Here is a 22,829-nt window from a genome sequence, read left to right as displayed (position 1 = left end):
CTATGCCACAATTTCTAACATGCATTTATCATTATGCATATATGCGAAAAAAAATAATTTTATATCGACATCCGTCCCTACACCAAGATTTTCATTTCCATATCGAATGGACCACTCAAGAATCCAAAATCCGCTCCTCAGACTCGGCCATCCGCAGCGCATCATCGACCCTAGGCAAGAAATGTGACAGGCCACCACACTCTTCCACGATGCCGCTTCTCTCAAATCTCCCGAAAACATCGCGATTGGCGAGACGACAGAAGAACACCCTCGTCCCGACATCTGCGTACGATTTGACAATTTCAAATAGAACTTGTGTTCCTGAGCCATCGATGCTGGTTACACCGTGAACATCAAAGATGATGTTCTTGTTATGCTCTGGAGGACGCATTCGGGGAAGAGAGGGATGCGCGTGGGTAGAGCCGTAAAATTCCAGACGGCGGAGACGGTTTTTCAAGTCGCCGGTGTTGGCAAACGTGAGGGGTTCAGGGATTTTAACGATCAATGCGCCTTCGATCAACTCGACTTTGTCGGGGTGGAGTTCGGCGTTGTCGAAGCGGTCATGTGTACCGGCGACTTTGCCCAGAATTTGGATTCGGGGTTGTGTGGAGTGGCGTATGAGAATTAAGATGGAGAGGCCGATTCCGAGAGCGATTCCCAATTCTAGCGAATAGAACATGGTCGCGACGAAAATGAGAAGCATTAGTACCAGTTCTGACCAGCCTCGTAGGCGGATGAAGAATGCGACGTCATGTGGACACTCCTCAATGAGGGAAAAGGCGACGACGGAAATCATGGCGGAAAGGACTCCTTTCTAGACCCAAGTTAACAGGCGTCATTCTTTGAAGCCCGTCAAAGGCAACATACCGGAAGATAGTAGAGATATGGCAATAAAATTAGGATAGAGACAAGCGTGATGATACTCAGGAAAACACTGCTCATTGGAGATCGTGCTCCGGTGGAAGCATTGACCTTACTCCTTCCGTATCCCCCAAAGGCAGGAAGCGCCATGAAACACCCACCCACAACGTTCGAAACGCCCAACGCTACCATTTCTCTGTTCGCACTGACGGTCATGCCTTTGACGCCGTCACTGGTACCTTCGCCCAGACCCTTGGCCGCGACAGAAGATTCGAAAAAGCCAAGTAGTGCAATGATGAACGAGGTGCTCAAGGCTGTACGAACGCGTCTCATATCACCGAAGTCGAATGGCCATTCGAAATCGAATATTCCACCACTGTCGTTCTTGGTTTCCCCCAAAATATCTAGCCCTTTTTGATCCCAACCGAAACGCCATGTCAGGACGGCTGAGAGGATAACCACGAGCAAGCGGTCCGGAAAGTAGATGACCTGGGGAAATCGGCGCTCGAGCATCTTTTTGATAGTCCTTCATACCACCTGGTTAACGAGAAATCTAACGCGGGGAACAAGCACATACCGGAACATCATGATGATGCCAAAGCTGCCAAGTGATACTGCACTTGTCAAGCCATGGCAGTTCCTTATGTTTCTGAAAAAGAACACCAACTTTTCCACTGTCGTTCCATGGCTTACACCGGTATCCTTTGACAGGTCCGTCAATCCAACCTCCGGAATAAGCTGGTCCACGAAAATCACAAAACCAATAGCAGTGATGAATCCCCTCAGAAAAGGCCGACTCAGCACATTATCCAGAAACCCCAGACGAGTCAAGCCAGCAACCAATATCATGACACCTGCCATGGCAGTTGCCACACCCACGACCATTGCATTTGCAATTGGGTCATCTTCCCCCGAGTGTCCTTGGCTAACGCTGTTCTTGACGATTTGGCCGACAAGCAAGGAACCAGCCGCTTCTGGCCCGACTACCAGTAAAGGACTGCTTCCCAGTATCGCGTATATAAATGGGTGGAACACAAAGGCATATAGGCCATTGACGGGGGGAGCATGCGCTAAGTTCTCGGACAGGGATAATGCCATGGGGATATAGATTGATGCGACGGTCATAGCGGCAATCAAATCGCCTCGGATCCATGATAATCGATATTGGGTGATCCAATTGAAGAATGGGATGTAGTATGACATGTACCTATTTTTGCATCAGATCAGCTTCCAAAAACAAATGTCCACTAGCCCTAGCATACAAGGTTCTGCGATTCTTCAGAGGCAACGTTGATGCTGAGGACTCCAATGACGGTACGGTTTCCGATCTGGGGCCCAGCTCAGGCCGGCGGCTGGACTCTCCCGGATACCCATCACCAGTACTGGTTGGTGGTGGAATAGAGCTTGCGTCCCACGATAACCCTCTTTGATCTTCCGGTCGAGGGGAGAACGTGCCGTGATTGCATTTTCTCTCTCCGCAGATCGGATCCGAACGGTCATACGACTCCAGTAGACGAGTCCTGGCATCTGGCGCACTAATAGGGGGCTGCCTCGTAGCTTCATCGCTTGGTATACTATCGGTGGCAGGTCGATCTTCCAGAGTTGTTGAGGCGTTGGTTTGGTATGAGGTACGAACGACGTCAAAAAGCCAATCTCGTATAGAACGACGTGGGAGATCGGAATCCGCCATGTTCACACACACAGATTCGGCCGGGTAAAAATACAAGAGATAAATCAGAATATCCCAAAATGACCGCCCATAAGAATTTAAAGAGGACTATCCACAAGGAGCAGGGGAGGAAAGTCGTGTAATGCCAAGTTAATGGGCATGAAGGGCGGTGGCCACTTAGCGGAAGAGTAAACCGTCCAGGCTAAAATAAAAGATTTAGCCTAGTATCCATAGTAGGATTAGCATGAAAAGACGGACAAATCAAGCAGCTGATGGGCATCCATGTGTTGTTTATGTCTCATCACATCCCCTCTTTGTTGTTTACAGTAAATGATAGCCTGATAGGGCGATAAGCGTCGCGCTCTCTTTTTGCCGCTTTTGCCGGGCGGTGTCGATCTTCGTCGCACGTGATATTCTGCCATTCTGGTAAATTCGGTCTCCCGTACATGTGGTGCAGGTTCCTAAAGTGGGTTTTGAGCCGCCACAAAGCGAGTCGAATTGTGCCGCCAGTTTCTCTCGTTCTCCGGTTGATTGTCACTCGATTCGTCCACGGAGCGTATCTACCAGTTTTCTTCTCTTGAGACCTCGCTGACAGTTCCATTCTTATTGGGACTGATTTCTTCTTCCTTTTCGCGTGTTCGAGATCCTGCCTATATCAGGCGCAAACCCCGCCAAAATGTCTTTAACAAATTGCCGTTTCTACGAGGAGAAGTATCCCGAGGTGGACAGCTATGTCATGGTCAACGTGAAGCAGGTATGCTCTAAAGAGGCTACTGTGTGAAAGAAAAATTCTGATCGTTGTTGCGTTGGATTGCAGATCGCCGAAATGGGCGCATACGTGAAGCTGCTCGAGTACGACAACATCGACGGAATGATCTTGCTTTCCGAACTTTCGCGGAGACGTATCCGTTCAATCCAGAAGCTCATCCGTATCGGACGCAACGAGGTCGTTATTGTGCTCCGTGTCGATAAGGAGAAGGGTAAGGAAACCTAGGTTGTATGCAGAGAACGGACAGTGACTCATAGTGTTCAGGATACATCGATCTTTCCAAGCGTCGAGTCTCGCCCGAGGATGTTACAAAATGTGAGGAAAGATACAACAAGAGCAAGGCGGTGCACTCGATCATGCGTCACGTCGCAGAGGCTACTCAGACTCCCCTCGAGACCCTCTACTCGCAGATCGGGTGGCCCTTGGACCGGAAATACGGTCACTCCCACGACGCCTTCAAGATCGCCATCACGTAAGGATCTCTTTTCGACTTGGAAATACTTGATGAGGATTCTGATTTGCTATCTTTCTAGGAACCCCGATGTGTGGAAGGAGATTGAATTCCCGAGCGAGCCTGTCCGGAGGGAGCTGATGGACTACATCAGCAAGAAGCTTACTCCTCACCCCACCAAGGTCCGTGCCGATATCGAAGTTACTTGCTTTGGCTACGATGGAATCGATGCTGTCAAGGAGGCTCTGCGTACGGCTGAAGAGCAGAACACCCCCGAGAACCAGATCAAGGTCAAGCTGGTCGCCCCGCCGCTATACGTCTTGACTAGCCAATGCTTGGACAAGCAGATCGGTATTAAGATGCTTGAGGAGGCTATCCAGCGCATCGAGAACAAGATCAAGGAAGTGGGAGGTGGCTGCATCACCAAGATGGCGCCCAAGGCCGTCACTGAGCATGACGACGCTGCTCTCCAGGAGCTTATGGACAAGCGTGAGCGTGAGAACATGCAAGTTAGCGGAGACGAGAGCCAGTCCGAGAGCGACGAGGGTGTTCCCGAGTAAGCTATTCAGTAGCTTTTGGATACCAACGGCCACCCCCAAAAAGCAAAGAGAAAAATCATAAAAGCATTGATTTCGTTTAACGCGTTCTGATATCAGATAGTGATAAAAAGGAGACACTGGTATATTGCGAAGGTGGAAGACGGAAAAAATAGAGAATAGGGGATAGATGCAAGGTTGCGAATGATACGACTAATGACACGGGAGACGGTTTAATGTGCTCATGAGCGGATTTGGGGTCAGCAATTAGGGCAGTATGTTCACGGGAGAGGGACAAAGCATTGCTATCTCTCTCTCTCGCCCGTGTTGGACAACAGGAGATCGATTCCACGTTCTGATGTACATATGTTTCTTAAGAACTGGGAGTTGACTTAGCGGTATACCTTCGGTTCCTGGAGCCAATGCTTATTTGCTTTTCTCATGAATTTTGGTAGATGTGTATGCCCTAACTGAAGCATGTTAATATGTGAACCCAAGCAACATCACCTACCCACATTCACCTGATCGAAACATTGTTTCTCAAAGTCTATACGGCCTAGTTAGACTTGATATAACATATGTGAAACATGTGAATGAGTATAGACCTTGCAAAGAAGTGAATACTTGACGAAACACTCGATACTGATCCATAAATCAGCTTCTCCCTCTCATAATGTATTGCAAAACAAAAAAAAAAAGAAAAAAAGCCCAAGGCACTGTAAAGCCTCGTAGTCTTTGACTGAAATGCAATGTTCATATACACAGTGGTGAGATTACGGAAGACATATACCTTGCCAAAATTCATACCAAACAGAAATCCCTAACAGCAAGAGCAAAGGTATCGCATTGTGTGCACAAGCCTTGAAACCCACCAGCATGTCCAAATATTCTCACAATGATCACCAGCAGGCTTGCTACAACAGCCCTACGACCCCATAGGTTTACCACTCGACCTCAACCGAGTCAGATGCCGTTCTTTGTAACAAGTCTGCTAAAATACAAACAGGCATACGCCAATAATCATCGTTTGGGTGGCCGCCGTGTTGGTATGAAGGTCGGTGTATGTGAGGAGCACACCTACACCTTCACCGCTCAATTGGCCTAGTTAAAGCTTCTGCAACCAGGAAATCTACAAAAGAGAGCACTGTACGTATCATGTGGGAGAATCGAATCTTCACTAGAAGACTACTATGGCTTTAGGTATTGTAGTCGACGACAAGTGGATGCTTAAGATAGTTGCCAAGGGTAACTTAGCGATTGTCCCAGAGCAACATGCTTTTCTCATACCAAGTCAGAGCTAGTGCCAAACAATCCAATACCAACCAGCAAAGGTTGCGGGTGGCCAACCATAGCGGTCAAATCCAGGTATATGGAGATATTCCAGGAAGTGGCACAGAGCATCCGCTTGCTGCTAGACGGCTCTGCAGAAAAGATACGAATCCAAAAATTCTCAAATCTATATACAACACCAACTCGTCTATCTGAGCCTCGATAGCCTAAGAGAGATATTCAAGTGTGATTTGAAAGGCTGTCAGGGCCATATCAAGGTACCAACACGACACTGAAAGGACTTGAATGTTGCATGGAAATGGTCAGGAATTCGGAGCTGGTCCAACAAAAAAAATAATAAAAAAAAGCTCCATGGCACCACCACAAACCGACTGATTGAATATAGATGCGATGCTATCAGAGTTTGGAAGCCGGAACATGTGGCTATTCAGCCGAGAGATGGGGCATCAACTCCTATGTTCCTTGCTTCATCCTCTGTGATATTGTGGAAGACATGGAATTCACCACCAGCCATTATGAGGAGTCATTTTGCCGAAAATACAGCGCCGATTCACTCTATACAATACGAAAGCAGCACAGCAGGTGTTTCCAGGTTATCCCTGGTTCGAGGATTGACTTACAAACCATCAAGGATATCGAAGATATGTAGCACCCCTACAGTTACCATCTCTTTAAGTTTGACGATATCAAGATAGCTCAATCATCTAGAGCACAATATGTTCTTGCCCAGTCATTTTACAGACGACCTGATCTGTATGCAAGCAAAGTGCAGTAACAAGGACGACGTGAAGACCCTCCCCTCGGGGCTGTTAGGTTTGGGATTTGCTAACATTCTCGGAAAGCTATGAGGTCGAAAAGGGCTGACAATGACCAATATTTACATCTCTATTCCAACAGACGTAAACGACTCACTGCCACATATTCGAAGCCGGAGTCAAAGGATGCTTGAGACACTGGGCGGAAGAAAACCGACCTCAACACAATCCAATGAAGAAGCATAATCTAAGAGCCGAACACACGCTTTGAAATAACGACCACATAGTGCACGTTTTGGATCCCGAAACCGCTGAACAATCGCTTGATAGATTAGAGGTTCTGGAAAATATTGTGCTCTAGATGATTGAGCTATCTTGATATCCCAGAGGTTAGCGGAATATCTGCCCCGGTCTACTACACAGCCGTTCAATACCGGTAACCGAACAGAATGACTCTTCACACAAGGATGAGGATCAGGCTGTGAATTCATTGGGCGAGAACGAAGCCGCTGGTATTGGCTGGCGTCTCAACAAGCTCGGATTCATCGAACCGCGGCCGCAAGTGAAGACCATATCGCCGACACCTCTGTGGCCGTCAACCCCAGAACGACTCCAACAACTTACAGAGAATGGGCCGTCACCTTCTTTACTGCGACTTAAGTTCCCAGGGAAGAGAGACTGCTGAGGACACTCGTATAGGAGATGTCGCTGAGCATTCAATTTTCCGCGACAGCTCAATGGAGCGCTTAACGGCCACAGGAAACGCAAAAGATAGCCCTGTCCAGCCCTCCCCTCTGGTTCAGAGGAATTCGAGTGAAACCTTAGCGAGCAAGTGGACGTTGGTTACCCAGCAAGCCACATGCCCTGAGCGATCCGGCTTTGGATTCGATACATTCCTCGCGATCTCAAACCGTGGGTAGAGGGTGTCTTCCCAGGGGCCGTCATTGTGCTGGGCGACAACGTTTATCGTTTGTCATAACATGACATTGACTATAAGAATGAACTCTCCATCATGTTTGGCAACTTGGGCGTTTAGCAGCCCGATGTTCAAATGCTGACAAAGCCGGATATGAAGAACAATACTGACCACAAAAGTTGAGTGGGTGACAACCAGAGAACTCTAGCAAATCGATACAGTTTGTTTAAATCTTCATGAAACAACACATTTATATACAGGAGCGGAGTACCTGACATCACATTTCCAACATTCCAATAGCGAGTTCATATGCCCTCGACTTAAGCTCCCATTCACGAGTCCCCTCTCTAGCAATCTTATCCCAGGCATGATCACATTTCTCCATCCGTTCGTAGACAACATGTCGATCAGCGTCCTCCCCAAGTCTTGCAGCCAGTCTCTCCGCCTCGAGGGCCAGGGAGTCATAACCAGCCGCTATAATCAGGACATTGCGAGGAAAGTGGATTGGGTCCGCGAAATAAGGGGAGATGCGCGGATCTTTAGCGTCAACATTTGATGGGACATAGCATTGCTTGAAGAATCGGAGTAGCCATGCTGGCAGGGGAGTTCCACCAGATTCAGGCGCAGCCAGAGTATTGGGGTCGACGAATGCCTCGACACTTGGGTAGAAAGCGAGAACGGAGTGGAAAGTCGCTGGAGGGAACAAGCTGGAACATGCAACAAGAGCGAGGTTGCCACCAGCACTAAACCCCGATATAGAGACGCGAGAGGGGTCAAATTCCTCAGATTGCTTCAATACCCATTTAACAACGTCTTCGACGTCATGTACAGCAGCCGGGAAGGGGTCCTCCGGTCCTAGTCGGTATTGAATATCCAAGACTGAATAGTTCGTCCGCTCGCTGATCTGACGACAGAAGGCATCGTCACTGCCGTGAGCTGGAATGACAAAGCCGCTTCCGTGAAAATTGATCAAAACGGGCCCGGGGGCAAGCTCTTTGTGCAATGGTGACCGATAGAAATGGGCTTTGATGGTTCGTTGATGATCTCTCGATGGAATGTAGCGGACGGCATCGGGGTTAGAGATAATTTTCCCTTGCAATCTCGCCAGACTCCTTATAACAACGGCTGCAAACTTGAGGTAGATGTAGAAAAAGAACGACATCTTCTATTCTTTTACAATTGGGATTTCTGATCAGAGGCGCTGCTATTTACATTTTACATCGGGGGATCAGGGTATTTAAACCATATGCTCCCAGTATTCGGTTCCGAAAATATTTGAGATTTGTTCCTCGGGCTCGGGCTCGGGTACATACCAATTCCGACCTTGGTCAGGTTTGATTGGCGTATTTGGAAGTTCATCCTCTTTTTCCCAGCGGGTCCTATGTATAGATCCACTTCGGCGCTATCTGTTAAGAGTAGTTCGTCCGTTCATCGCTCGATCTAAAGCCATCATTGTGATATCAGGTTACAGTGTAGATGCGACTCGTGCAGAGCATCGAGTATAAGACATAGGTCTCGTATAAGCCATAACTACTCTGTAGTTTCTCAGTCATCTCTCGTGACGTGGGTGGTGATCGACGCGGGGGCTGAGCTGAAGCTGACTAAGTTCCCCGGGATTGTCTTGCGCCAGCCATCATGCAATCCATCATCCTCCATCAGTAACGCTTCTATTCCCAACATTGTTGAGAATGGGTCACTGGAGAGACATCTTCAGCGTCAATGGCGAGCGGGCTCGCCATCGTCTGCATATAGAACAACGTCGATGTGCATCATCCCCTAGAAGCTCTATGTCGGAAATTGGCTAACATGGTATCTTATCTTCCAATTGACAGTGCTCCCTGCTTATACTGTCGACGAAGCTTCTCCCCCGCATCCATCGAAAGAAATCACCAAGGTTGCACTGCGGTTGAAGTACCAGATTGAACAGGTGGTACCATGCGAGCTCCAGGAGGATGACCTCACCAACCCGAACAGCCGGATCATCACAAAGGATGTTATTCAGACCGCTAAGCAGGCTGGGACCGGTGAACTTCGTGGCTGCGTTGTGATTGCGCTGCTTGTTTGTCTGAGATGGTTCAAGTACCAAGCTACGGTTGAGCTCTGGGACTCGGATCTGCTTGAAAGTCGGGCCGTTGCAAGTGAGGTTATTGCCAAGCGCATGTATGTCGCCACCCGTCGTTGTCTACGCTACTATATAATGCTAACGATGTCGCACAGCATCGAAACCGAAGAGAACCAGGACTTCCTGTTCAAGGAATGCCTGCTGAAGCGTTACTCATATTTCGCGGACGGGGAAGAAACTACCCCGGCCAACGTCATCGAACGTGCGGTTGACCTCCATGCTCTGAGGGTCATCGGCTCCTCTGGCTATCAGAAATGTATTAAATATCTCTGGAATGGCTGGTATTGCCAGGAGGAAGGGAACCCGACCAACTTCGTTGAATATCATAAGCGGGATGATCCTCACTTTACGACTCATTTCCATCCAGACCGCATGCGAGCCCCGGTTTATCAGAATGTATGCCAGATCGTCTTCTCGCTGGTGTATCTCACGCTGTACTCGGCAGTCATCAACACAGTCAATCCGACCGGAGACCTGGACTTTGCCGAGGGGGTCCTCTATGTTATGACTTTGGCTTTCATTTGCGACGAGCTCACCAAGCTATGGAAAGTCGGAAGAAACTATTTTGATTTCTGGAACGCCTTCAACTCAACACTATACACCCTTCTGGCTATATCATTCTTCTTGCGTATCGCTGCATTGGCACACTCCTCCTCGGCCGATGACGAACAAAGGCAGGAACTGAATCGGCTTAGCTACAACTTCATAGCCCTTGCGGGCCCAATGTTCTGGATGCGTATGATGCTTTACCTGGATTCAATCCGCTTCTTCGGTGCCATGTTCGTGGTCCTGCGGGTTATGATGAAAGAAAGCATCATCTTCTTTGCACTCCTTTTCGTCGTTCTTGTGGGATTTTTCCAGGCCTTTGTTGGAATGGCACAAGTCGATGCCGATGTTCCTGTCACAGGCTCGATTATCCAAGGAATGGCAAATAGTATCATGCAGAGCCCCGAGTTTGACACGTTCCAGGACTTTGCTTTCCCATTTGGCATCATTCTTTACTACCTCTTCAACTTTATTGTCATGATTGGTGAGTTCTAACCTCAGTTCCTCTTGGTTCCTTTGCTAATGTTCGTAGTCCTGTTGAACATCCTGATTGCGCTTTACAACAGTGCGTATGAGGATATCTCTGGGAACGCCGTTGATGAATATATGTCAATCTTTGCTCTGAAGACGATGCAATTCATCCGAGCACCAGACGAAAATGTTTTCATTCCACGTGAGTATGCTCGTTCCAATCGAAAGAAGGGCTTGTCTAACAAAAGGTTTTTACTAGCCTTCAACCTTCTCGAGATTATATTCCTGGTGCTCCCATTTGAATGGTGGCTTCCTCGCCGTTACTACGCCAAGATCAACGATTTCATCATGGCCGTCATTTACTCTCCCCTTCTTCTTATTGTCGCATCTCTCGAGACGCGCGAGGCCCGTCGGATCAGATGGAACCGTCGCCGCGGCGAAGAGGATGATGACGACGTCCAGGAGTGGGAGCACGTTGCTGAAGAAGTTGATTTCGAAATTGATGATACCTGGCGACAGACTGTTCGCGAGTCCACACCAAATGTCAATACCGACACCTGCACTGTGGAGATCATCAAGCTGCAGCAACAGGTTAAGGAACTCACTGAGACTGTTCGACTTTTGACTAATGAGAGGAAAAACGAGACTATGTCTGGGGTGAATGGTGAGTCTAGCTCCAGCGGAAGTGCACACGATTAAGGTCTCCAGCACCTCGATGATGGTCCATATACGGCACTACGTACATACGGGTGGAATTCATGCGTTCACGAAGGTTTATGAGGGATTGGGGACTTCATTTGTTCATTGGATGCGGTTCTCCAATGTTGTGATGATTCTGCCGCGCTTCATATTTTGATGATTTTTTGCGTTCAATAGATTTCAAGATGATTCGAATGTTTCTTTGGTATGTATCCTTTCTGCATGTTCAAATTTGTTCTGCGTCTGTTCTGCATGTGAATAGAAGTCGTGTGATAGAATAGGCCGGTATCCACGGTTTCCCCTCTTCCGGAGCTTCCTTTTAGGGGAGAAAAAAATAATTCTGCGATCCCTTCAACTACAGATAGACGAAAAAAAACGCAAAAAAAGTGATCAATCGTGATCGTCTTCTTATGAAGCCGAACGCGGGGGTCGAACCCGCAACCTTGAGATTAAGAGTCTCACGCTCTACCGATTGAGCTAGCCCGGCTGGGCTTGTTGAACAAACCAACAAATTAACCTCTTATAAAACATGGCAGAGTTAGCCCACATAATCGACTGGTGCATAACTGCATGGACGATAACCACACATCACAAACCTTTTGCCTGGATGAGATGACTACTTGTGGCTGGGTCTTGATTCTATCTTTCCAGCAATGTATCTTAATGTTAATTTGGGGCTTTTCCCTACTAACTATGCTCTGTACATTATTCATCCGTCGAGAGACATGCTGAATATATATTCCGCTCGGCAGACTACGGAGCAGGATGATAGCACACCCCACCCTTATAGCAGTCCAAAGCCGTTCATCCGTCATCAAACACAGGAAGATAACGTGTTTTGCTCGGGATTTGGAAATAGAGCCGGCCACTGCGATAATGGTTCTTTATCCATCTTATCTGGGTATAAGTGTGCCCAACAGAGTAACGGAATGCATTCCGCCGCGGGCGAAGCTGCAGTACACTAAATTAGGCTCTGTATCGCATACATTAGTGCTGTGATTTATTTAAATTCACGTTTGGCCGCCCCCTCGATCGTTGAAGTGATCCCTCAAAAGAAAGCAATATGGCGGAATCAGACACCCAGAAAATCCTCGTTTCAGCCGTACAAGCAGAGCCAGAATGGCTAGATCTACAAGCCGGAGTCAACAAGACATGTTCCCTTATCCAAGATGCAGCTCAGCGGGGTGCCAGATTGATTGCCTTCCCTGAATGTTGGATACCGGGGTATCCAGCCTGGATATGGTAAGAACACGCCTGTTTCTTCCAGTGTAACATCTAATACTGAGCCGGAGATACAGGACCAGACCAGTCGACATGGAACGATCCGTCGCATACATCCGCAACTCGCTGCGCTATGGTTCCCCCGAAATGGAGAAAATCCGTACTTGTGCGCTTGAAAACAAAATCAACGTCGTCTTGGGTTTCTCTGAAAATTACCATGGATCTCTCTACATCGCCCAGTGTATCATAACCGACACTGGAGAGATCAAGGCGAAGCGGCGCAAGCTTAAACCCACGCATATGGAGCGTACCGTCTTTGGTGATTGCACGGGCGATTCATTGTTAAATGTGGTTGATACAAGTGTTGGACGCGTGGGCGCGTTGTCGTGCTGGGAGCATATTAATCCGTTGTTGAAGTATCATACTTATCATCAGCGGGAATTGTTTCATGTGGCTGCGTGGCCGCCGGTGCATCATCATTCCGGGGGATCGGAGTTTTTTAGCATGTCGCTGGAAGGTAGGTTATTTTCTTTTGAGGAGTAAAGCGATGCTTGGTTTAACTGATGGATCTTCTTCGGATAGGAACTCGCATTCTCGCCCAGACATATGCCATCGAGTCGTCAACTTTCGTAATCCATACAACAGCCCTCATAGCCGAAAAGGGCATCAAAGCGATGGGCACCGGCGAAGGTACATTAATGAATATCCCAGGAGGCGGATCATCTGCAATTTTTGGCCCCGATGGCCGACAACTCACGGAAGACCTCCCTGAGGACGAGGAGAATCTTGTTATCGCCGAAGTAAGCCCGGACAAGGTACTCGAGACTAGATGTTTCGTCGACTCGTGTGGCCACTACAGTCGGCCGGATCTGCTTTGGCTGGGCGTTGATTTGGAAGCGAAGAAGCACGTGCGGGGTGTGTAGTCGCTGAATAATCCAGCTGTAATAACTATGTTTGCCGGTGGTGGAAAAGCATTGAAAGATAAAAAGCGTGGGGGTGCTGTCAAACTTCCCCGGATCCGGGAATCCGGGGGCGTGGGGGTTGACTTTGCGGGGAAGCCAAATCGAGTAGTTAACGTAGGCCCTACGCTGGCGGGAGGGTCGCACGGTTCGCTTTCGACCTGAGATATTCAAGTCTGTTCATAGGAGTTGATATTTTCTGTACTTATATATAAACCGGCTTGACTATGGCTTTTCATCCGCACTGCTGCTTTACCCCCTCATTCCATTCTATCAAGCATCATGGCAAACAAACCCCAAACAACCCACCACGAAAACAGCTTTCCCATAAAACCCCCCAATTTAGACCCCACAAGCCTCGTACGCATCCCCCTCACGGAAGAAGACAGCAAGCGCATCCGCCGCAAGACCGACCGCGTCATCCTCCTCATCCTAATCTGGGTCTATTTTCTCCAGATCCTGGATAAAACGGTCCTAGGATATGGCGCGACATTTGGCATGCAAGAAGATGCCCATCTCACAGGGAACCAATATTCACTTATTGGATCGATTGCGCCGATTGCCCAGCTCGCATGGCAGCCGTTCTCGTCGTTTTTGATTGTGAAGGTGCCGCATCGGATTCTTATGCCGGTGTTGTGTTTTGGCTGGGGTGTTTCGCAGGCTGCGATGGCGGCTTGTCATAATTTTGGGGGGTTGATGGCTACGAGGTATGTATGTTTTCGTCGAGGTCGAAGAAGAAAAGAGTGGTTAATTGTTGGGTAGATTTCTCCTCGGCCTTTTCGAAGCCGGATGTCTCCCGCTTTTCAGCATCATTACTAGCCAGTGGTATCGTCGTGCTGAGCAGCCTTTGCGCATTGCTGCTTGGTATAGTACCAATGGCGCCGCGACGGTCGTTGCAGCAGCTCTTTCGTACGGACTGGGCCATATTAAGTCGAATGTACTATTTCCATGGCAGATGTGAGTATCTACTTTTCAAAAGATTGGACCCAAGACTCACGAACATTTCAGTATATTCCTCTTCGTCGGCCTAGTGACAGTAGTAACCGCCCCTTTCGTCTACTGGAAACTAGACAATGACATCCCATCCGCGCGCTTCCTAACAGAAGAAGAAAAACCACAAGCAATGGAACGTCTCCGCGCAAACCAAACCGGTACGGGAAACCGCGAATTCCGCATGAAACATGTCGCGGAAGCCGGTATTGAGCTGAAAACTTACCTCTGGATCGGAATGGCAATGTTGCTGAACATCGGTGCAAGCGTGACCAATGTCTTTGGCCCGCTTATCCTCAGCGGGCTTGGGTTCGACAATTACAAAACCACACTGCTCAACATGCCGTTTGGGGCGCTGCAGCTGATTGTGATTTTGGTCGCGAGTTACTTGGCTCAGAAAGCCCGGCTTAAGGCAGCGATTTTGGCAGCTTTTATGCTCCCTGTTGTTGCGGGGCTGGCTATCCTGTACGCTATTCCGCGGAATCAGTCTGTGCAGGGTGCCTTACTGGCAGGATATTATTTGCTTGCATTCTTGTTCGGGGGTAATCCGTTAATCGTCACATGGATCGTGGGTAACACCGCCGGCACCACGAAGAAATCCATCGTCATGAGTCTTTTTAACGCGGCTACATCGGCGGGTAATATCGTCGGTCCCTTACTCTTCAGTGAAAAAGACGCGCCAGCCTATCATCCAGGTCTCCGGGCGTGCTTGGGCATCTTTGTAGCTTTGGTCGCTGTGGTGTTTATACAGTGGGGTAACCTTGTTGTTTTGAATAGGATGCAGGAGCGTCGGAGAGTGAGGAATGGAAAGCCGGCGAAGATGGTGGATCGGTCGATGATGAATCAATATCAGGAGGAGGGGGCCCAGGAGGATGGGGAGGACGGGGAGCAGCAGATTGGGGATAATGCGTTTTTGGACCTGACGGATCGGGAGAATGATGAGTTTGTGTATATTTACTGAGTAACATGGCGGCACCGAGTTGAACTAATTCATGATTTCTTAACACGGCAATAACTTACAGTAACTTCAGGTTGATCATAAAAACTCTGATAGAGTAATTCGAATTGGGCCTGATAATACACGCCCAAGAACGCGAAAGACGCTGAACCGACAAGCCCTATACACTTCCGGCGCCGGTTGCGGCACGGCAGGCTAGCAGTACACAGTTGGTATAATTATTCTCTATAGATAAGGCATCAATCAGAACATACCAACCAGATCTGGTCCGTTTCCTCTTGAGTGCCATTTCCTAACGGGTTTACCACCACTGCCTATTTTTGGAATGGGAATCGAGAAGTGGATGGGCTCAATGCAGTCTTTGTGTTCACCAAAAAACCCATAACACAATATCCACAGTATACAGGACTGTAGGAAGCAAATTAACTACAAGATACCGTTTACGAGCACCAAATAAAACCGTATCATAAATCTCAATTAAATACCGTCTATATCCATCCTAAACGACCTCAAACCTTATAAACAATCTTATACGCTGAAACCTTTCCATCTCGATATTCTTGGAACCCATAGCCAACCTTATCCAACCCAGAAAACACCTTAGGGTTGCTCGGCTTAACGACGTCCTTCTCTAACCATTCGGAAACTTTTTTGAATAGCTCGCTGCAGAGTTCGTGGTCCGCTTTCGAAGCCTAAATCATGTCAGTATTAATTATACCACTAGGCCCTAGGGTAAGAAGAGAGAGAACATACAGGCCACTTAAACTCCCCATACGCATGATCCTTTAAGAAAGCCGTCCAAACCAGGACATCAGTAATCTTAGTCCCATCCACAACATTCTCCGTATTTGCCTTCCCAGGCCGGACGGTGCAAAGACTGCCTTTTCCAGCGAGTGCATTTGAAGCAGTCGCAGACGAATTTGGCTTCCCAATCGTATCAAAAACATACCTCAGACCAGGAGCGGCCTGCTTAATCTTCTCAACGACCTGCGGATCCTTGTAGTCGAAGACATGCTTGGCGCCGTAGGAGCGGACCAAATTGGCGTGCTTGGGACTGCATGTTGTTACTACTTTTATACCGAAGATTGTGGCAAGTTGGATGGTGTAGAGGCCGACGCTCGCTGTGATTTGTGTAAGCATTATGTTTTGCATGTAAAAGATATGGACAGAGAATGGGTCTTACAGCTTCCACCCCAAACCAGCACTGTCGAACCACTTGACCAATCAATGGCAAGACAATCCTTCGAAAACAGAGCAAGCCAAGCCGTCGCCAACGCTAGTGGAACAGTACTCGCATGCTCGCGAGAAAGAGCGCTAGGGATTTTGAACGAGATCCGTTCGTCGGCTAGACAGTACTGGCTATATCCACCTAGGCCTTTTGTTTCGCCTGCACGACACGAGTAAGTACTTATTCGTCGTGAGATGATAAAAGATAAATGAGGAGATGATGCATACCTCCCCAAACCAACCCCGCAATAACATCACCCTTCGCATAGCGGGTAACACCACTCCCTAACTCAACGACTTCGCCTACGAAATCGCATCCGAGCACTGCTCCATCGCCAAATGCATTGGAGTCAAAGGCTTGGACTGGATGGTGTTAGCAATCAATTGCCCAACTTCCCAGTTTCTGATAATATTCTTCAGGATATCAAGGAGGGGAATGCAGACCGTCAGTAGGATTCTGTGCAACATGCGATATCTTAACAAGCACCTGGTTCGATTCCGGGGATGGGATTTGGATGTTCTCTTTAGAGAGCTTTGGAGATTGGCCGTCGGGAACGCGGACGATGACGGCTGTGTTGGATTTGTCTCTGGCCATCTAGTTATTGTATTCTTAATTCTCCGATAAGTCGATAAGTCGATAAGTGAAATAATACTGCTAAGAAGCTCAAAGGCTGTGTGTGCTGCAGTCAATATATGCGATGCATTTATATAACAGAGCACAATGATGACATCGGTCACAGAGATACAGAAAGGCAAGTTGAAGCGCCGGAAAGTGGAAGCGTCCATATCTCTAAGGATATATTAATAATTACTCCAATTTGGTGCACGAACAATTTGGATCTTTGGAACTTCAATGTATATGCAAGCGTGATGTGTTCAAGTGTTATTTGCCTTGGTGTTCCATAATCCGGAAACTTCTGGAAAGTAGTTAACAATGCTTTCTTTGTATTTGACTCTAGTCGCAACCTTCGGTTATCGTGAACCCGAAATCAAATTAACGCCGAGTCTTGTTCAGTCTAATTTGTTCCCAGAGGGGCTGAAGTTGTACCTTACTACCCCGCTTCAATAGACCTACACCCTGGACCTTTTGATTCCATTGGGCAAGAAATTATGGAGCATCGAGCATCAACCAGGAGGAGACAGGGTCCCCATATCCCCATATCCCCATATCCCCATATCCCCATATGATGGAATGGGAATTGACAGCCTGGGTTCAACTTGCAAAAAGCAGCAAAGAAACAGAGCTAGCGTACCGTACCCTGGAAATATGGTGAAACTAGCAAGGCTATCACCAGCATCCGATCGTTCTGTCTTCCGCACTTCAGAGAAGTCTCCGTCTGCATCTTCTGTGTTTTCTTTGTTTGGATACTTGTATGTGTCTTACTGCTAATTGACGGCCACATAACTATATGGCGGCCATGTATGTCGAATCGGTGAGCAGTGCTTGTTATTATTCTATATGTCATTAGTATACAGAGAGGGAAAGTGCACGAGATGTTTATGTCACAACGCGACGGAGTCAATCCAAGGTTATCTCGTTAGGGCTGGACACGACCTAATTTAGCCATGAACATCCGGCAGGGGACATGAGTCTCTCCGGGATATAAAGAGCCCCGCTGCTCGTATTCCGTAAACGGTGCTGACAGGGATGTCAATTTTCCTGACCTCATTCCTCCTATCAGAGCGTAACATCTCAATCGGTTGCGGGTAGTCGCATTCCATCTGGTGCATCCGAAGAGGCTTTGACAGGGCGATGATGTTCGGGCAGACGAAGAAATGGCCATCCTTTCTATTTTTTTCTGGGGCCGGTCTGGCAGAGCTGAGGATGATGTTCAGGATCGGATGATTCATGGCTATATACGGAGGGAGACACTCGTTCTATTTGTCCTTTTAAGTCGTTCTCTTCTGCCACCTTCTACTACTCATAGCTCCCCTTTGTATCGGTTGTATTACTATCACGCATCATGGTCTTCTTCGGGTGCAAATCCGTCCCCTTCGACCCGAAGCAGGATATCCCGCCGCTCAACGGCAACGTGATTCTCGTGACAGGTGGCAACATCGGCCTGGGCAAGCAATGTATCCTTGAATATGCCCGTCACCGACCGGAACTCATCTGGCTGGCAGCTCGCAACATCGAAAAGGGCCAAACCGCGGCCGAGAAGAACCGGCAACAAGTGTGCTCTTCGACTCGTTGCACAGCCCCGGCCCCTTCGGCAGCTACGGACAAAGCAAGCTGACCATGGTGCTCTAGATGCGCTTCCTGGCTCGCAAATACCCACAATTTACCTGCGCGACTATCCATCCGGGCGTCGTGCGCACAAACCTCATGAACAGCGCCACGGGGTCGCCGCTCGTTATCCGGCTGCTGGGAAAGGTGACCGAATGGACTGTCACCCCGATCGAACAGGGAGTGCATGATCAGTTTTGGGCATCGGTGTCCAAGGATGTCAAGAGTGGCGAATATTACGAGCCCGTGGGGATTTGGGGACCTGTTTCGCCGTTGGGAGAGGATGATGCCCTGGCGCAGAAGATTTGGGATTGGACCGAGAAGGAGCTCGCGAAATATGTGGTGTAGTGAGCAGACAGAGTGTGTCGTAATGCCTTCATGCTGGTATCATAATTTGATATAAACTATCAAGTTCCATTGAGGAGATTTGTGGAGTATGCAAGACCCAGTTTCATCACATCAACTTTAACGAACGTGACCATCGGCGTCGTTTTTGTCCATGGCCTAACAGAAAACCGCAAAAACAACCTCTCCATATCATCCTTTAGCTAGTTTGAATCTTTTAACTATAAATATGGCCAGATATAACCCATCTTCATCAGTAATGTAATGTAGCCTCCTTCAGTAGAGATCCTTGTGGTCAGCCTTGATGAGATCGGCGCCCTTCTCACCAACCATGTAGACGGGATTTTGGATTCGACAGTCTGGAATTACAGGGAACACCGACGCATCAATTACGCGGACATTCTTCAGGCCGTAGACTTTGAGTCGTTCATCGACCACGCCCTGCTTGATGTCCTTTGACAGGCGACAGGTTCCGCAAGGGTCTAACAAAATCATTCAGCGATGTGAAGTTCACTGTGGCATTCTTTTTGGGTTCTTACGGAATCCAATCTGAGCGCGCTCCAGTATCATCTTGTCCATTGCCTCGTCCGAGTTACGCGGCATGGGCCAAGGATAGTCCTCACCGATGATGTCCCGGATTCCCTCGCCCGTCATGAGAATATCATCCACAAAACGGACACCCTCCCGCAGAGCGATCACATCCAGATGGTTCTCGAAAAAGTTCACGTTGATATGTGGGTGATCTAATGGGTTAGTCGATTGCAGCTTGACCCAACCCGGCTTTGACATCGGACGCAATAGGTCGACAATCGTCGTCAGCCAGGTTCCCTCCGGAGGGATGGGGAAATGCCACTGAAATGCGTCCGCGAACATAGGCTGCACAAGTTAGCTGTTATTTAGTTGCGGTCTTGCACATCTATATACTAACCACGAAGTCAATTTCAAAGTGCGGTTGCCCTGCCGGTCCAAATGGATCCTTCCCTCCATTCTCCTGCTTCGCCTTTACGTACGCCTCGATCTTGTTCAGTCGGTCGTCAATGCGAGGAAAACCCACTAGCTCTAGCAGACCACTGGCCAGTGCCCCGGCGTGATCCCGATTATAGGCCGTGACTGCGCCTTCCTTTTGCGGACCGGCGCGCAGCAAATGATCATCCAGGCCCAAGCCATTTTTCAGGCGAAAGACATGCGACAAGATGGGATGGTCAATCAAGTTTTGACCCACATGGGGCGAATCAACGATAACATTGATGGAGAACTTCGCCAATTCCTTTCCCGGGCCAATACCTGACAGCATCAGCAGCTTTGGCGACTCGTACACTCCACCAGCGACAATGACTTCCTTGCGTGCCTTGATGATAATATCTTCGTCGTTAGGTCCGCGGACTTCAACACCAGTGACACAATTGCCATTAATAATTAACCGCTTGCCATAGGAAGATGACAGGACTTGGATATTAGGCTTGCCCACAAGGAAAGACCAGCTTGAGGAGCGGACGCCCTTGTAGATACTGGTAGCACAGTGAGTCAGACCCGATACATAGCCCGAGTAAATATCATCGTTGACTTTAAGGCCCTTGCTCTGCCATGCTTTGAGCAACGCATCTCGAAACGGCTGCAGCTCGGGCACTAAGTTCGCGTGCTCGATATGAAGGGGACCACCCAAGCCAATGTTCCTCACATGTGGGTAGTTGTTATGGTCGTCATGGTAAGTGACAGGCTGTTGAGTTAGATAAGATAGAGTAGAAATGAGGTGAGGAAAAAGACACCTTATCAAAATATTCTTTGACTCCCTCCCAATTCCAGCCGCTGCCACCAAACTCTTCCCAGTCGTCAAAGGTCGCCTTGCTGCCGCGCACCCAGGTGTAGTAGTTCAGGCAACTGCTGCCACCCAGCACTTTTCCTCGTGTGTTAGGCTTCTCCACGCGGGTGTAGTCTTCGCGGTCGATCATTGTGGCCTTGTACTTCCAGTCATGGGGGCCATTGCGGCACTCGAAGGCGCGAGCGGGAGTGGTGATCTCCGCGATATTTTCGGGATCGCTAAAGCCCACTCAGAAAAAAATGGACACAGGAGGTAGGAAGTAGCTGGGATGCGTACCCTCGACCTGCTTCGATTACCAGCACGGAGACTTTGGGGTTCTCTGCTAGCCGGCCGGCGACTACATTCCCAGCAGTGCCACCTGTGAGGCGTTAGCAATGTATGATCTACCTAAAGCAATACTAGTAGTACTACATGCCTCCGACGACGATGAAATCGAACTCATTGGCCATTTCTGGCACGGTTATGCTCTTGACGCTTCCCGTAGACATGGTTGATGGATAGATAGTATTCGGATTGATTCAAATCTTGATTTTTTCCCTGTTTAACTGTCTACTATATAGGACCGGAACTTGTCCAGATTAATGACGTTAAGTAGTGTAGTTAGAGCCATTATATTAAGACATCAAGATGATCACATCTCCCGTTTCAATTCAAACTAGGGCATTGCATCAGATTATCAACATACTGACACAACCTGTGAATAAGGATCATCGTGTAATTCGAATGCCGTCTACATCGTGCCTCTCTGAATATTATTGCATCCTTTACTTTGAAGACGTCGATACATGTTGAGTTTCAGATGAATGTGAACATGGGAGGCAGAAAAAAACTGCCGAGTTGCGGGAGACCTATGATTTTTCCTTCTTTTTCTTATTTTCAACTTCCAGGTTAGCAAAAAAAAAAAAAAAAGTCGTGACAGCCTTTACAGCATCTAATGCTATTCGTAGATCTCTTTGCAGTAAATATCGAAGAACTGATGATTTCCGTTGAAAGAATAGAGTGTCAGGAACCACTGTAGGCTTGTTCAATATTGATTACGCCGATATGATGATATCGCTCGCATTGAACGTATATAAGATGTCTCCCAGACTTCAAGTGACGTGCTCCTTCTCTTCTTTTTTTTTTTTTTGAATCCTCGCCCAAGCAATGGTAATCAATGCCGCTACTAGTGCCCCTTGCAAACCCAAACCACCAAATCGCTCGCAGTCCTTGTAGGCTAATATCACCAGAAAGCCTCATATCGACTTTGGTTCCTATAGTATCGGCCACACTTGTCATGATAGCCGCCGACAGATTCTGCATCACTGTCAATAAGCTACCCGTGCTACCTTGATATGATCGCGGAACATTGTTCGTGATAAAGAAGCTGCTCCAAACGTGGCCAGGGATACTCCCAGCATTGAAAGAACCCAGTAGGGCGTTTCTGATGATTGAGAAATAAAGAAAAAAACAGGTCCGATTGCATAAGTGAGAATGGATGCAATATGAATGTTGGGCCCTGGCGAGGATATGCAGGACTCCCCAGGTAGCGAGAGCGCCAAAGATCGCGTTTGGAAGCTGTTTCGAATATGTATATACCGATTACAACGCCGGAATCTTCTTGAGATTCCTTTACGACCTTTCTCTGCCTTTCGCACTTGTAGCCTGAATGAAGCAGTCTATAAATGTTCTGAATATGTTTGCTTTTTTCCTTTGCTCAGGAGGTTGAACCAAGGATGCTCTGCTTTAATGCATTTGAGCTGTGGATTTGGTAAGGGATTTGAGGATGGGATCGAATCCAAGTAATGCAGAGTAGATGAGGAACGCCGATCTGACTGTCCATAGATGTTGGCGGTTTTGTGATGATAAGCGTGAAGGTCTGCTAGGGTGGTATAGAATATTATTGAATGGCATTGTTTACTGTAGATAAGGTTGATTCCGGCATCCCATGAGAGTCTCTATGCAGTGTACAATTAGACTAGAACGGGAGATAGCTAGATCTGATATAGATCTTATATA

The 22,829-nt window shown here is 48.1% G+C and overlaps 9 protein-coding genes and 1 non-coding gene across 10 annotated transcripts; 5 read left to right on the top strand and 5 right to left on the bottom strand.

The window, feature by feature from the left end:
* Window positions 1-115: 115 nt before the first annotated feature.
* On the bottom strand, window positions 116-2,551 carry ACHE_20171S (SulP family inorganic anion transporter; the record flags this gene model as incomplete). The annotated part of the gene is made up of 4 exons (XM_043284445.1): window positions 116-814; window positions 868-1,387; window positions 1,439-2,068; window positions 2,124-2,551. 4 exons carry the CDS (start codon window positions 2,549-2,551, stop codon window positions 116-118), a joined length of 2,277 nt encoding a protein of 758 aa, XP_043133235.1.
* A 655-nt stretch (window positions 2,552-3,206) lies between these two features.
* ACHE_20170A (translation initiation factor eIF2 subunit alpha) lies at window positions 3,207-4,310 on the top strand (the record flags this gene model as incomplete). Its single annotated transcript, XM_043284444.1, has 4 exons — window positions 3,207-3,284; window positions 3,348-3,510; window positions 3,564-3,771; window positions 3,833-4,310. 4 exons carry the CDS (start codon window positions 3,207-3,209, stop codon window positions 4,308-4,310), a joined length of 927 nt encoding a protein of 308 aa, XP_043133234.1.
* Window positions 4,311-7,524: 3,214 nt separating this feature from the next.
* ACHE_20169S (uncharacterized protein) lies at window positions 7,525-8,409 on the bottom strand (the record flags this gene model as incomplete). Its single annotated transcript, XM_043284443.1, has 1 exon — window positions 7,525-8,409. The coding sequence occupies one exon, from the start codon at window positions 8,407-8,409 to the stop codon at window positions 7,525-7,527; it is 885 nt and encodes a 294-aa protein (XP_043133233.1).
* A 526-nt stretch (window positions 8,410-8,935) lies between these two features.
* yvc1 (putative potassium ion channel Yvc1) lies at window positions 8,936-11,085 on the top strand (the record flags this gene model as incomplete). Its single annotated transcript, XM_043284441.1, has 5 exons — window positions 8,936-9,011; window positions 9,080-9,407; window positions 9,465-10,399; window positions 10,448-10,588; window positions 10,646-11,085. 5 exons carry the CDS (start codon window positions 8,936-8,938, stop codon window positions 11,083-11,085), a joined length of 1,920 nt encoding a protein of 639 aa, XP_043133232.1.
* A 414-nt stretch (window positions 11,086-11,499) lies between these two features.
* On the bottom strand, window positions 11,500-11,572 carry ACHE_t20005S. The gene has a single exon. It is a non-coding gene; the product is annotated as a tRNA-Lys (tRNA).
* An 827-nt stretch (window positions 11,573-12,399) lies between these two features.
* NIT2_3 (carbon-nitrogen hydrolase family protein) lies at window positions 12,400-13,229 on the top strand (the record flags this gene model as incomplete). The annotated part of the gene is made up of 2 exons (XM_043284440.1): window positions 12,400-12,823; window positions 12,889-13,229. The coding sequence occupies 2 exons, from the start codon at window positions 12,400-12,402 to the stop codon at window positions 13,227-13,229; spliced, it is 765 nt and encodes a 254-aa protein (XP_043133231.1).
* Window positions 13,230-13,547: 318 nt separating this feature from the next.
* On the top strand, window positions 13,548-15,216 carry ACHE_20166A (putative MFS transporter; the record flags this gene model as incomplete). Its single annotated transcript, XM_043284439.1, has 3 exons — window positions 13,548-13,972; window positions 14,028-14,222; window positions 14,274-15,216. The coding sequence occupies 3 exons, from the start codon at window positions 13,548-13,550 to the stop codon at window positions 15,214-15,216; spliced, it is 1,563 nt and encodes a 520-aa protein (XP_043133230.1).
* Window positions 15,217-15,722: 506 nt separating this feature from the next.
* On the bottom strand, window positions 15,723-17,035 carry ACHE_20165S (zinc-binding alcohol dehydrogenase family protein; the record flags this gene model as incomplete). Its single annotated transcript, XM_043284438.1, has 5 exons — window positions 15,723-15,905; window positions 15,967-16,334; window positions 16,397-16,600; window positions 16,669-16,803; window positions 16,885-17,035. The coding sequence occupies 5 exons, from the start codon at window positions 17,033-17,035 to the stop codon at window positions 15,723-15,725; spliced, it is 1,041 nt and encodes a 346-aa protein (XP_043133229.1).
* A 1,369-nt stretch (window positions 17,036-18,404) lies between these two features.
* On the top strand, window positions 18,405-19,015 carry ACHE_20164A (uncharacterized protein; the record flags this gene model as incomplete). The annotated part of the gene is made up of 2 exons (XM_043284437.1): window positions 18,405-18,614; window positions 18,692-19,015. The coding sequence occupies 2 exons, from the start codon at window positions 18,405-18,407 to the stop codon at window positions 19,013-19,015; spliced, it is 534 nt and encodes a 177-aa protein (XP_043133228.1).
* A 273-nt stretch (window positions 19,016-19,288) lies between these two features.
* On the bottom strand, window positions 19,289-21,273 carry ACHE_20163S (GMC family oxidoreductase; the record flags this gene model as incomplete). The annotated part of the gene is made up of 6 exons (XM_043284436.1): window positions 19,289-19,494; window positions 19,552-19,888; window positions 19,941-20,729; window positions 20,779-21,049; window positions 21,108-21,189; window positions 21,243-21,273. 6 exons carry the CDS (start codon window positions 21,271-21,273, stop codon window positions 19,289-19,291), a joined length of 1,716 nt encoding a protein of 571 aa, XP_043133227.1.
* Window positions 21,274-22,829: the final 1,556 nt, after the last annotated feature.

Source organism: Aspergillus chevalieri, chromosome 2 (assembly GCF_016861735.1).
Source record: "Aspergillus chevalieri M1 DNA, chromosome 2, nearly complete sequence".
NCBI classification, from domain to species: domain Eukaryota; kingdom Fungi; phylum Ascomycota; class Eurotiomycetes; order Eurotiales; family Aspergillaceae; genus Aspergillus; species Aspergillus chevalieri.
This window is presented reverse-complemented; position numbering and strand designations above follow the sequence as displayed.